The sequence below is a fragment of the Armigeres subalbatus genome, chromosome 2, assembly GCF_024139115.2.
Source record: "Armigeres subalbatus isolate Guangzhou_Male chromosome 2, GZ_Asu_2, whole genome shotgun sequence".
Taxonomy (NCBI): domain Eukaryota; kingdom Metazoa; phylum Arthropoda; class Insecta; order Diptera; family Culicidae; genus Armigeres; species Armigeres subalbatus.
Genome location: NC_085140.1, coordinates 286789941 through 286802251, shown reverse-complemented (window position 1 = coordinate 286802251; position 12311 = coordinate 286789941). Strand labels below are relative to the sequence as shown.

At 40.1% G+C, this 12311-nt stretch overlaps 2 protein-coding genes across 3 annotated transcripts in view; one reads left to right on the top strand and one right to left on the bottom strand.

Moving 5' to 3' along the window:
- LOC134212363 (PIH1 domain-containing protein 1) overlaps positions 1–8354 on the top strand; it is a 47155-nt gene extending 38801 nt beyond the window's left edge. The window contains exons 3-5 of the mRNA XM_062690141.1: positions 1009–1724; positions 1795–1938; positions 8235–8354. Of these exons, the coding sequence (XP_062546125.1) occupies positions 1009–1724; positions 1795–1938; positions 8235–8267 (893 nt within the window). The 3' untranslated portion in view covers positions 8268–8354. The remainder of the gene's footprint in view (positions 1–1008; positions 1725–1794; positions 1939–8234) is intronic.
- LOC134212360 (general vesicular transport factor p115) lies at positions 8338–11962 on the bottom strand. 2 transcript variants are annotated; one of them, XM_062690135.1, is made up of 5 exons: positions 11772–11962; positions 10502–11696; positions 9896–10441; positions 9649–9833; positions 8338–9098 (listed from the first exon to the last, which is right to left on the bottom strand). In XM_062690135.1, exons 1-5 carry the CDS (start codon positions 11847–11849, stop codon positions 8601–8603), a joined length of 2502 nt encoding a protein of 833 aa, XP_062546119.1. In that variant the 5' UTR covers positions 11850–11962; the 3' UTR covers positions 8338–8600. The 2 variants fall into 2 exon arrangements, with proteins under 2 accessions (XP_062546119.1, XP_062546118.1); XM_062690134.1 differs by having other exon boundaries at positions 9896–11696.
- Between the last annotated feature and the right edge of the window lie 349 nt (positions 11963–12311).

Below are 12311 nucleotides of genomic sequence, written 5' to 3'. Positions count from 1 at the left end.
AATGAATTAAAAGAGGACGAACAGCTTAGAAGGGCACACTTAAGTACCATGTTCAACAACCGCATATGGAAACCGATAAAGAATAACAATCTGCTTATATAACAAACATTTTCGAATAGAATTGCTATGATAAACAAATTGACACAAAAAGGGTTTGTGTAACGTTAACTTTTATACCTATCAGTAATTTGAAATTTTTCAGTGAAAATTAAACGCACATTTTCGATTTTGCATGACGTTTCGGCTTAGTGCCTTTCAGCCATCATCAGGTTTGCAATAAATCAATTGCTCACCATCAGTGTGGTTTTCAAACTCCAGTGATGAGCAACTGATTTATTGCAAATCTGATGATGGATGTAGGGCAGTAGACTGAAGCGTCATGTAAAATCGAAAGTGTGCGTTTAGTAACGCGGGACGCCTATCTGGATTGCGTCACTGGCTTGCAAATGAATACTCCAAAAGTGCATTTCGCATAGATTTTGACCCAAAAAATAGAAAAAATATTTGAATTGTAATAAAATTGTAAAACGAAGTTGAAAAATGCAGCGTCCCGCAAACCGCTAGACGTCTGGTCGCATTTGCGTTTAGTTTTCACCGAAAAATATCAACAAATTAATGATATAAATTGACACAGATTTGAAGTCTCATTAGCGTTCTCATACTTAAGCTCCTACTGTAAGCTCACAGATCTCCGCCACTGATCTACATTATTACAACTCCGGGTGAGATTTCAGATCTGTGAATCCGTGAATTGCGTGAAGATTTATATTAATTTTTTTTAACCATGCATTTCCTCTTTCAAGTATTGTTTTTGTATATAAATTTTATGCACTTTCCCTCTTAAATTGCAAAACGTTGTCTCGAAAAAATAATGCAAGATATTCAGAAAAAAAAACCCGTGGAATAAAAAAAAATGGAATTTCCGGAGAAAATTCCGAATTAAATTTCAGCACCCTTTTCTTCAATAGTTTTTGTAAACATTTTTTTTCCTATCTTCTTTTATTGCAGGATTCTGCATTAAAGCTTTTCGAAAAGACACGCGGGGCAAATTTTTCATCAATGTTTGCCACACTGACGGAATACCGGCACCGGAAGACATTACCGAGGATAAATTGATGGACATTTTAAACGATGGCACTCCAAGTTCCTTCAAGATACCGATGAGTATTACCCAGCCACGCTTCACGAAAGACCAATCAGACAAACAGTGCCAGGTGTGCGACATCGCTGTGAATTCGACCTTTTTCCAGAAAATCAAATCCGGTGGACTGTTTCGTGATTTCCTCATCACAATAGTGCTTGAGGGAATCGATTCAAAGTACAACATCGCTCTCGACGAAAGCGATTGGCGTTTGTTGAAGAACAAAAGTTGCGTCGATAAACTGATTGCCCACAATATCCAAAACCGCGATGTGAAAACGGTGCTTGAAAGCTACAAGCAACCGACGGACAAAGATTTGAAGAAATTGAAAGAGTTGGAAACACCTTCACTTCTGAGCGATAATATTCCGAAGAGAAAACTGATCGAAGAGATCGATCCAGGCACGATCAAAACGATGAAGGACGTCAGGAACAAACTGTCCGGCAAGGATGAGTACGTCCCGGATCCGACCAAGCTTGCAATCTCGCAGGCGGGATTCAAGAAGCCGGACTGTCGCTTGTTCCGTGAACCTGCGAGCGGTAAAGTTAAGAAGCTGATAGGCGAGTTCTACCTGCCAGAATGCGTGAGTACATATTCGAATCATGCTAGAATATGGAAATTAATGATTCTTAAAACATTGATTACTTTTGCAGACGTCGGCCAAGGAAATCACGTTGGATGTTGGCGAAGATAGGATACTTTTGGAAGCGAGAAAGAAAGGTTATCTGTTGGATGCTTTTGTGGACTATCAGCTTGATAGGACTCAAGTGAATGCTCAATTCAACATCCATACAAAGGTAAGGTTTCAAGCATCGCGACATTTGAAAAACAAAGCGACAAAAGCTAGACAAAAACACATCTTATTGGGGTTAACGTTGCCAAAGTAGGGATTCTGTTCAAATGTCAACTTTTGTAATAAATGCTAATTTACTGGGTAAGTCACAACTTCTGCACAAATTCGTCTAACGAAGATTTTAAAATTGTTGCAAATAATTTGCATTACATAACTATTACTAAGTTTACGTGTGTTTGACATGTGACTGAATTTGATTCTGATTCGCGCGGATTGGATTTCATACCGCGCGGAATTGATTTTATTTGGCGTGAAAAATATTTCAGGATCCCCGTCACAACCCTGACTGTGCCATTCTGCTGTACAGAATCTATTAGACATTCGTGATTGTTATCATTGCCAGGTCCATTTCATCGTGAGAGCAATGTGTCCATTTGTCCATATTGTGATTCTAACTGTTCGATTGCCATTTATCCGGGTACGCTAGAGGAAAGCCTTTGAGAAGAATTTGTCAGTCGTCATCGGGCAGCCGTTTTTAAGACGCATTCCCCCAAAACACCACCGTTTGAGCTGCACCTCCGGCGAATGTCAAGGGCTTGGTGGAAGGGCTGGGAATCGAACTCATGATCGTCCGCTTATAAGGCGAATGTGTGGCAAACTACGCTATGGGAGCACCCCCCCTCTTCTTAGAATTTTCCTTCGCGGAATACTGCGGAATTTTCGCGAGGTAACAAATAATTCAAATGTTTCAAGACTCAATTGATCAAACTACCTAAATGAATGCACATGATAAATTGGAAAACCCGGGGCAGGAAGGCTACCGCATTTTGAATTATTACATGGTTGAAACAGGGGTACCCCGTTTGGCATAAAGTCGTTTGGTATAAAATAATTTGGCATAATAGTCGTTTGGCATAATTGATTAAAAATAATATATACTCAGAAAAATTACAATTCTTTCAGAATAGTTATTATTGGCATTTATATAAGTTATAATTTCAATATGATTTTCCCTTCATTTGCACATAGGCTTTTTTTTAAATTTAGATGGCTACACTTTGATAATTGGCATGGCGACACTTTGATAATCGATCAACGATTTAGGTTCTTTACATTTTCCCAGAAAACTTTCTGTCGAAAACCATAACATTTGAATCTTTTTCCCAGAATATATTTATTAATTCCGAGGAGATCATTCCTACACGTACAAAAATTTAATGTTATTTATTATTAATATTTCTAATACTTTTTTGCCAAAGCAGGCGCTCAATGATATGTATAAGAAAAAAAAACATACATTCCGAAACTTAAACTTTTCATTAACTTATGAATGTTATTAGCTTTTTGATGTGGGATGATGAGGTGATGATGGGATGAGGTGACATAATGAAGAGTATAAGTATTTTCGAATGGTTTTTTGCCATAACATATAAGGTTATCTTTTTACGTGTAAGAACGTATCATTCTTCAAAAAGTGAAAGTAAAAGTTAATCTATTTTATTAAATTTTTGTTCGTATCATTTCTTTTTTTAAATCAAACGGTTGTTCGAGATAAGGCGAAATAAGTAAAGTGGCCTTTCTTTTAAATCACGCGTTTGTTCGGTGCAATGTAAAAGGGGAGCCTATTCCTTCTTTTAAATTACGCGATAGCTCGGAATAATGCAAAAGAGTTGATGATGCCGTCTTTTAAAGCACGCGTTTGATCGGAGCAATGCAAAAAAAACCCGACTTAATCCACCTACAGTGAACGCAACCCTTCTTACACTTTTGAATGGTTGTGTGTGCCCAGTGCATATTACAATTTCTATGCATATGACCTTCAATTGAATGTAAAATAACTGATATTATCATGCTTTTAATGATTTCAAAATAAAAAAAGGGATATTTCTGGAAATTTAACAATTTTTAAAAAATACAAAAAGACTGCAGATTTGATTTGCCGCCTTAAATGGCAATATTACAGCTTCTATTTAAGCCCAAAAGAGTTCAAATCGGGTCATAGACGGCTGAGATATTGGTGTGACAATTCTTCATTAGTAGTCTGAAAATATGTCTCATATTCGTATTTCACAGATATCTCTGAAACCGAATTTCCGATTGCAGAAAAAAAATTAATGGGTCCAATGACAAAAACATAGCTTTCGTTTAAAGATAAAATCGCACAAATCGGTCCAAGGACGACTGAGATCTTGATGGGACATATTTTACCAATGTGTGAAGTTGATACGTCTAATGCTTTATGTTCGTATTTCAGAGATATCTCCGGAACCCAATGTCTAATTGCAAAAACAAAATACAATGGGTTAAATGGCAAAGTCATAGCTTTCGTTTAAAGATAAAATCATGCAAATTGGTTTACATACGGCTGAGATATTCATGTGACAGTATTTTGTTAGTTTTCTGAAAATACACTTCATGTTCGTATTTCTCACATATCTCTGGAACCAAATGTCCGATTGCAAAAAAAATTGAACTTGTACAATGACGAAGTCATAGCTTTCGTTTAGTGTTAAAATCGTGCAAATCGGTCCACGGACGGCTGAGATCTTGATGTGAGATTTTTGTAACGCACACACATACGCACACACGCACACACGCACACACACACACACATACATACATATGCTCAGTTCGTCGAGCTGAGTTCATTGGTATATACGACTTGGGTCTCCGAGCCTCGGATAAAAAGTCGGTTTTTCAAGCGATCTTTATACCCTTCTTAGGGTGTAAGAAGGGTAAAAAGATCATTCCTTCGATCGGAGACGAGCCAGCCTCGGGCTGAAAGTCTCCCTAATAAAGACAATAAAAAAATCATTCCTTCTTTTAAATTACGCGATTGTTCGAGATAATGCAAAGGAATTTATGCTGCCTTCTTTTAAAGCTCGCATTTGCTCGGTGCAATGCAAAAAGGGAGGAGATTATTCCTTCTTTTATTTACGCGATTGCTCGAGATAATGCGAAAGAGTTGATGATGCCTTCTTTCAAAGCACGCGTTTGCTCGGTGCAATGCGAAAGGGGAGATCATTCCTTCTTTTATATTACGCGATTGTTCGGGATAATAAAAAAGAGTTGATGATGCCTTCTTTTAAAGCACACGTTTACTCGGTGCAATGCAAAAGGGGAGATCATTCCTTCTTTTTGTCGTGGTGGCTACTTGAACAGCCCCACTTTCGATACAATCCAAAAAGCGAGATTTCTCTCGCTGTCGATTTATAGCAGTGGCTAAGTGCGGTCTCGCTTAACATTTCAAAAGGACCTAAGTAACATTTTTTTCATGAATTAATTTGAATACAGCAATAATAGCTTTCATGTTGTTGTGTTGATTGCGCTATGACTGACCATACTTTCCGTTATATAGGAAGTTAGGCATAGGAGATTTGAAGCTGTTGAACGTCCAGACATAAAGCCGTGTTGGTCATCGCTGATATGTTACTTACAATGGCCATGTAGTGGCTTCATTACCACTAGTTCGAATAGTTTCGAAATAGCGCTTAAAGAGGTGATACCACGGTAATTGTCGACGTCTCGTTAATTTCCCCTTCTTGTAGACCTGAAACATGTTCGCTGACTTCCAACAGGAAGGGAAAACGCCGCTTGCAATAGACCTACGAAAGATGCACAGCAGAGGAGTCGTCAATCCTTCAATGTGGCTTTGATTATTACCATTTCATCGATATTGATAAAGCTGAGTGTTCGACCTACAAGCGGGTGTGTCTTGCTGCTAGTTCAATTTGCTTCACGGTCAAATTCTCGCTTGAGAAAACATTCGCAAATTGCTCAGAAAAGAATTGGCAAATTTCACGGGTGGTAGCAGCTGTTACTCCGTTGAACTGCATTGACGATGGCTGTCCAGACTCCTTGCGCTGTTCCTTGACAAGGTTGTGGTCGAAACTTACGCTGAATATTCCGCTGATAGTGATGAAAGCATCGCTTGCTGATCCTCTTGTACTCACGGTTGAGTGTGGCGTAATGGCGTTTGAGCGGGATTGTTCGATGTTTGACAAACCTTCGCAGAGCACTCCTCTTGATACGTTTTAGTTTTCGAAGCGCGTTTGTCTGCCAAGGTGGCCCGCTTTGTTTATTACGAATTGTCTTCGGTACGAATCTGTCAACTACATATGCTAAAACATTGGAGAAAGTTCGCGCAGAACTATTGGCGTCTTCTGGATCCAAAATGCTCTCCCAATCGAAGGAGGAGAAAAATTCAGCAATACAACTATGATCAGCTTTACGGTAGTCGTAGAAGAATAAAACCGGAGAAACCACGACATTATGAGGCAAACTGTAATCGATTGAAACTGTTAACGGGGGATGATGTGCAACCAGCTTCACTAGTGTCGATGGAGCCATAGTTACGGATGTGGATGTCCATTCATCGCTAGCGAAACATAAGTCCAAATATCGATTATTTTAATTAGCAATGGAATTGATCTGTTGTAGCGTGGCTGAACTGTAACTATCAAGAAGCTTCGTAGCTCCAGCGTGGAGAATTGAGAGACCAGCATTCGGAAAAAATAAGCCGTTGGGGGAGTGTTCCCACGTGTTCCTGGCAAGTTAAAGTCACGAAGTACGACAATGTGATCAGTAGAATTAGCAGCCTCAAGGATCGACGAAACGGAATCGCAGTGAATTCCAACATAATTAATATCGCGGGTTCGATCAGGTGGGATGTATATTGCACAAAGAAATGGCTTATGATCGCCCAGCTCGATTGACGTCCAGACCTGCTCAAGACATTCCCAGGACGAATCTTTAGGCTATAGGCTTGATTTAACAGCGACCAAAACACCTCCTCCGGAAGTTTTTCGGCTGTTGCTATGACTCCGGTCGCAATTGAAAACTTCATATCAAGAATCGAACACCTGACAAGATAGCGTGTTCCCATTGAGCCATGTTTTGATGAGTACGACGATGTCATAGCACTGATCAGTGACTGCTAGACGATATTCTTCGATGGAAGAATTGATGCCGCCCACATTTTGGTAGTATACTAACAGTTTGTCTCGTCGTTCGATGCTGGAAGTTGAAAATCTTTCTTGCAGAGAAGACCTAGTTGCTGTATTGCAGTGCGGAAGACCTCCTCGTCCAGCACAAACACAGGACCGGGACGACTGTGGCTCGCTGGCTGGATGGGCTCGACTGTGATGAGTGAATTAGAGACTTCTTCATGACTGATGGCAAGTCTGCGTCCCGGGTTGGATGATGTACTCAAGATGACAGAGCGAAATGTTCGAGGGTTTTGAGGAATTTCTTCACCAACGCTGGGTACTGTGTCGAAATCTATGCTGATAATTGGCGAAGAAGGTCCAGACGATGACCGCGAGTTGAAGCAATCCCGATCAATGTCGGATGATTGAATTGGAGATGCAATGGAACTGCTGTTGTCGTCGAGCAAAACTGAAACTCAAAAGGCTTTCAGGCCGAAGATTGCTCGATAAGACTCGGTACTTGTCTGGAAATGGTTTGCGGAAGACCTCTTCGCTAACCCCAGACACAGTACCGGGACAACTGTTGAACGGTGGCCGTGGCAGGGAGGGCTCGACTGTGTGGGGGGCTCAGAGGCTTCCATAAAGCTTAGAGCAAGCATGCATCCTGGTGACCGAGGAGAAAGTGTTTGATACGTTGATTGCGAACTGGATAGGATTCATTCTGGAGGCATGAGAGATGCAACTAACTACCTATCAAGGCAGACGTGCTGGAAACGATATGTATTTGAGTGCATTTACAGTTCTGATGTGCTGGGTACTTGCCTGCGTATTGATTTTTTTTTTGTAAATAATGTAAACTTGGACAACAATAACCCAAAAATATTATAAAATGCCCTTCGAAAATCCTTATTTCATGTGATGTCATTATTATAATTTTTGATTCTGGTCAATGGTTAAATCATAGTTTTTGGGTGATTATGATTAATGAATAATAATTAAATAACCTATTACCGTGGACTCCCGGTAATTTGAACGGTACCTCATTCAAATTAACGGGGTTCATTTCAATTTGAACCGCTGGTTATTCTATTTGCATCAGATAAACTGGTTTCTGGCTGCCCTCTTTGCTGATTTGTTTTGATTCTGCTCCGTTTCCGCTGCACGATGTTCTATTTTTCTCTTCTCGATTCCACGTGCTAAATTGAACCATTTTTAATTTGAACGATGTTCAAACGAATGGGGTTCAAATTAAAAAGTGTTCAGATTAAAAACGGGCATAATACCGGGGGTCCACGGTACTCATATATTTTGATTAAGTCTATGAATAATCACTAATGTTGTGGTTTTTTATCCCTTGTTTCGTTTTTTACAGATGCTGAATGTAATTATGCCAGTTGCTAACTAAGGTGCATTGAATTAGCCGTGCTTGAAGTAGTGTAACAGTCAACATCTTATACCAGATTAAAACAATGAGGTGAGTAGTAAGCAGTAATTTCCTTTATTGTAAAACAAGAATTTCATCCGATAGAACAAAAGAAAGCCTGCTTCAGTAAGGATTTCCCAAAGGGTCATAGGAATTGGAAACGGTTTATTGAATTGAAATACTTTAGTCAAAGCGGGTAGTAAATAACCTTTCTGTTTCTCAATAGTACTGCCATTACATTGGCTATTAAATCGTCTACGTATTAACAGAAAATAAAGATAGATAACAAGCCACACTATCGAATTTTTGGAATGCTTATTGCAATATATGAACGTTTTCATTACTATTAACATCTGGTTCGTCCTCTTCACTGTCGTCTTCAACTTTATGCCCAAGGTTCTTCAATGTCTGCCTATAGCTCCTCATCTTATTCTCCTGGTCGGTGAGTAGCTCCATCAAATCTTCCTGATCTTTCTGCAGTTTTTCAAGATCATTTTTACCCTCTATCGATGCTTTTTCCGCTTCGTTGACTCGCTGCCTTAGCTGCTCCATTTCGTTCAGTAGTCGTCTATTCTCCGCTTCAACGAAACTAGTTTTCGAGTGTTGATCCTGCTGCTGAACTGTTAGAGCCGCCAGCTTGCTCTCGAGGGCCTCCACCTGATGATTCACATTTTCGCCTTGAGTGGGAAGCAGATGGAATGGAGACTGTTGTTGGCTTTTTTGTAGATCCGACGCTGCTTGCAGCTGAGCTTTAAGCAGAATGTTTTGATCAGATAACTGGGCGTTGGAGCTCTGTGTTTGATCAAGTTGTGTCTATAAGATATTGATGTTTGAATTATTCGAAGCCATAGTTGAAAATTAATTTTAAAAAATCTAGGGCGATTACATATTAATTGCAACAAAAAAAACTGAATAATGATTCCGTGAACTTAAGGCAGCAAAGCGCAATATCTAAGTTAAAATCTGTTAACAATTGAATCATTTGTTTGAGAAACTGCATAAGTCCATTTTTCACAATTTCGAGAAAACAACAAAAAACTGTTTTTGAACAAATTGGCACCGAACCTTTCGATTTTTTCGATACAGATCAATAGTTTTTGGCAAAACTCAACACCCTGGAGCACTTCCAGTGCAAAAACTGTAAGCAGTACTCCATAATTGCTCTTCAAAGTGCGTGGACATATGTAGTTTCTCAAACAAACGAAAAAAATTCATACATTCCTGAACAAAATTTTTTTTTTCGTATTTTTTGCCAGAATACGTATTTTTGGAAGAGGATTCAGAATATATAAAAATCTCATTTTGGCCAAAAATGTTACATATGCAGTTTCTCAAACAAACGGTTCAATTATGGACTACCTACCTTTAGTTGCATATTTTCAAATTCAACGGTTTTCAGTTGCTCTTGCAGATTTTGTAAGCGGCTATCCTGTTCTCGTATAATATCTTTATACTGTCCAACCAGACCAGACGCTTCTTGGCTGAGCGTTAGCTCGTTGATATTGTCCGCTCCGTTCCCGAAGCCATTCACCGTAATAGTGATGACAGCTTGAAAAATCCAATCTCATTATATTTACATTCAAGTAACGAAACATATGAAGAAAACTCACATTCCAGTGCTTTGAACAATTTGCAAAACTCGTAATCCAATAGCAAATCCGTGCTAGATCGTATTCTGATTTGGGGCTGTTTTGCAGAACGGCTGTAGTTTTCATGCTTGGAGACTTCTCCTAACTTGGCGCTGTACGTTTCCAATCCGATGCGTTTGATTAGTAGCTGGCAGAGGTCTTCCCTTTTGCTGCCCTGCACGCTATTATCGTTGAACTGAATGCAAATTCCCATCAAAAAGGCGCACATTCCCTGAATTAGATACTCGTTATCATCGTGCTCGTTGGCAGCTATTTGTGCAATTAGATAGGCCACGCTTCCCGGTGATGACAGAAACGTTTTAACGGCAACCTGGCAATGACTTAGCCAAACTGCCAAAAGCATCAGTAGAGCGACCTTACTCTGAAATTTACAGTTGGCCTGTTGTAACAATTGCGTACACTGCTGGAGAAGCGACACTGGAGTGCTGCCCACCGATGTGGCTAGTAGAACACGAAGAAGTTGTTCCTTCTGGGTTGGATTCTCCAACAGAGCGTGCGCTAAGGAAACTGCGGAAAACCAGTTAGAAAGAGGATCGGTGCTAAAAAGTCCTCCACACAACAACTGACCAGAGGTGAGAGACGATACTTGTGATGTGGAGGGTAACAATGTCTGCACCAGTGCATTTTGACCGGATTCGTTTTTGTAAAGATAACTCTGGAAGCAGTAAAGTACGGCGCAACGTAATGGCAATGGCTGTTTCTCGTTAACCATAGACATCAGCAGAACGATGAGGGCGGGCCGTGGTGGATTACTGGGAGCCATAACAGAATTGAAATACTCCTGGTTGTTTACATCCCCTCGAATTACTTCTGCAACGGTGTTGATCGTTTCCGTCAAAATATCGGGAGATACACCGCTACCCATGATGATGTTGCAAAGCCCCTCCAAAAGTCCAGAGCTGCGCATAGCTTTCTGACAAGAGGATACGACTTGCTGAGAATTGCTGGGACTTACCAAAGCTCTCACTATTTGTAACATGCGCAACATGTTTGATATTTTTTGCGGTGTCATACCAATTTCCTCCTGCTCGGGTGGTATCACAAACATTGGCGCAAGTCTCTGAATATAAGATCCTTCCTTAAAGAATTGTTGGTTGCTCGGATTATTTTTCAGTAAGTTTAGCATCAATAGTAAGCAATCTTCTACTACTATTCCGCCATCCGAGCTACCTTCCTCTTTAATTACATCAAATAATCTATCGAATGCATTTTCGAACGCCACAATTTTCTGGATGTTTGCGTTTCCTTTCGTAAGTTGGATCAGTAGCAAAAGAGCATCATTTCTTATCACCTCTCGACTGTCAATCAGCAAATCCATCAACTTCGAAACCCCCATCGGACTGACCAATACAATCTCCTGAATCTCTTTGGGCTTGTTCGCCAACAACCCGGTCAGGAGCTTAATTGCTGACCATCGAACACGGAAATCGTACTCTTCTAAACAATTCAAGACCAGCGTCACATTTTCGCTAGATTTGATGAATATTTCCGTAAACTGTTCTCCAATGTTTACAGTAATATTCGGATTATCAGCTTCTTCTTCGAATGGTTCCCTTGATGTGACATGACACAAGGTATCCAAACAATATCCGATTATTTCCGCGTCTGCTCGATCCATTTCCATTACTTGTAGCAATGCGGGGAACCCTTGGACGCCCACTTCTACGCGATACTTCTTTGACAAAGCTCTCAGGGCTCTACAGGCATCTCGGCGGTCTTCCAGTAACGTTGATGAACTGACACGCTCCACCAGTCTTTCCACCTAGCAGAATCCAAGACAGATAATAGAATACGCTGATAGTGCTTAACGAACACAAGCATTGGTTAGGGTACTTACGGTTTCAGCACCGGTGGGAAGGGTGCCGGGTTCCTGCGAACCCAGCACCGTTTGGAGACCACTTTTCAGAAAGTTCATTAAATATTTCAGTTGTTACAGGCAAAATACTCCAAAAACCTTTGATTCAATAAACATTAACATAAAAATTGTATGCCCAGCTCACAACTGGAAAAATTACACGTCAATATTTTATGCAGTTTGTTTTGACAGATTGTTCGTTATCAGAACAGAACTCAACCCACCAGATGGGTGGAATTGTTTGCCGTGTTTGCGCACCCTCTTTGATAGGCACAGTAAAAAAAATTCTCAGGACGACCACCGAGCTGCAGCTGAAAGGATTTCAAACCATAAAGTCACGTGTTTCACATATGCTTCTTCACTACTTGTCAGTCATGTGTAATCCACTAGCCTTACACGTCAATACAAAGTGTATGATCCAAGTTTGATTGGTAAAGCTTCTCATATTGATAGTTATATTGATAGTTATAATATATTGATAGTTAAAATTGACAGATGTCATAGCCATTCATATTGGAAATT

Coding starts and splice junctions, on each gene's coding strand:
- LOC134212360 (XM_062690134.1), bottom strand. CDS start 11,849: ATGAACTTTCTGAAAAGTGGTCTCCAAACGGTGCTGGGTTCGCAGGAA. Junction 9,834..9,895: donor ATTGTTCAAAGCACTGGAAT/GTGAGTTTTCTT, acceptor GGATTTTTCAAG/CTGTCATCACTATTACGGTG. Junction 9,099..9,648: donor TTGAAAATATGCAACTAAAG/GTAGGTAGTCCA, acceptor AATATCTTATAG/ACACAACTTGATCAAACACA.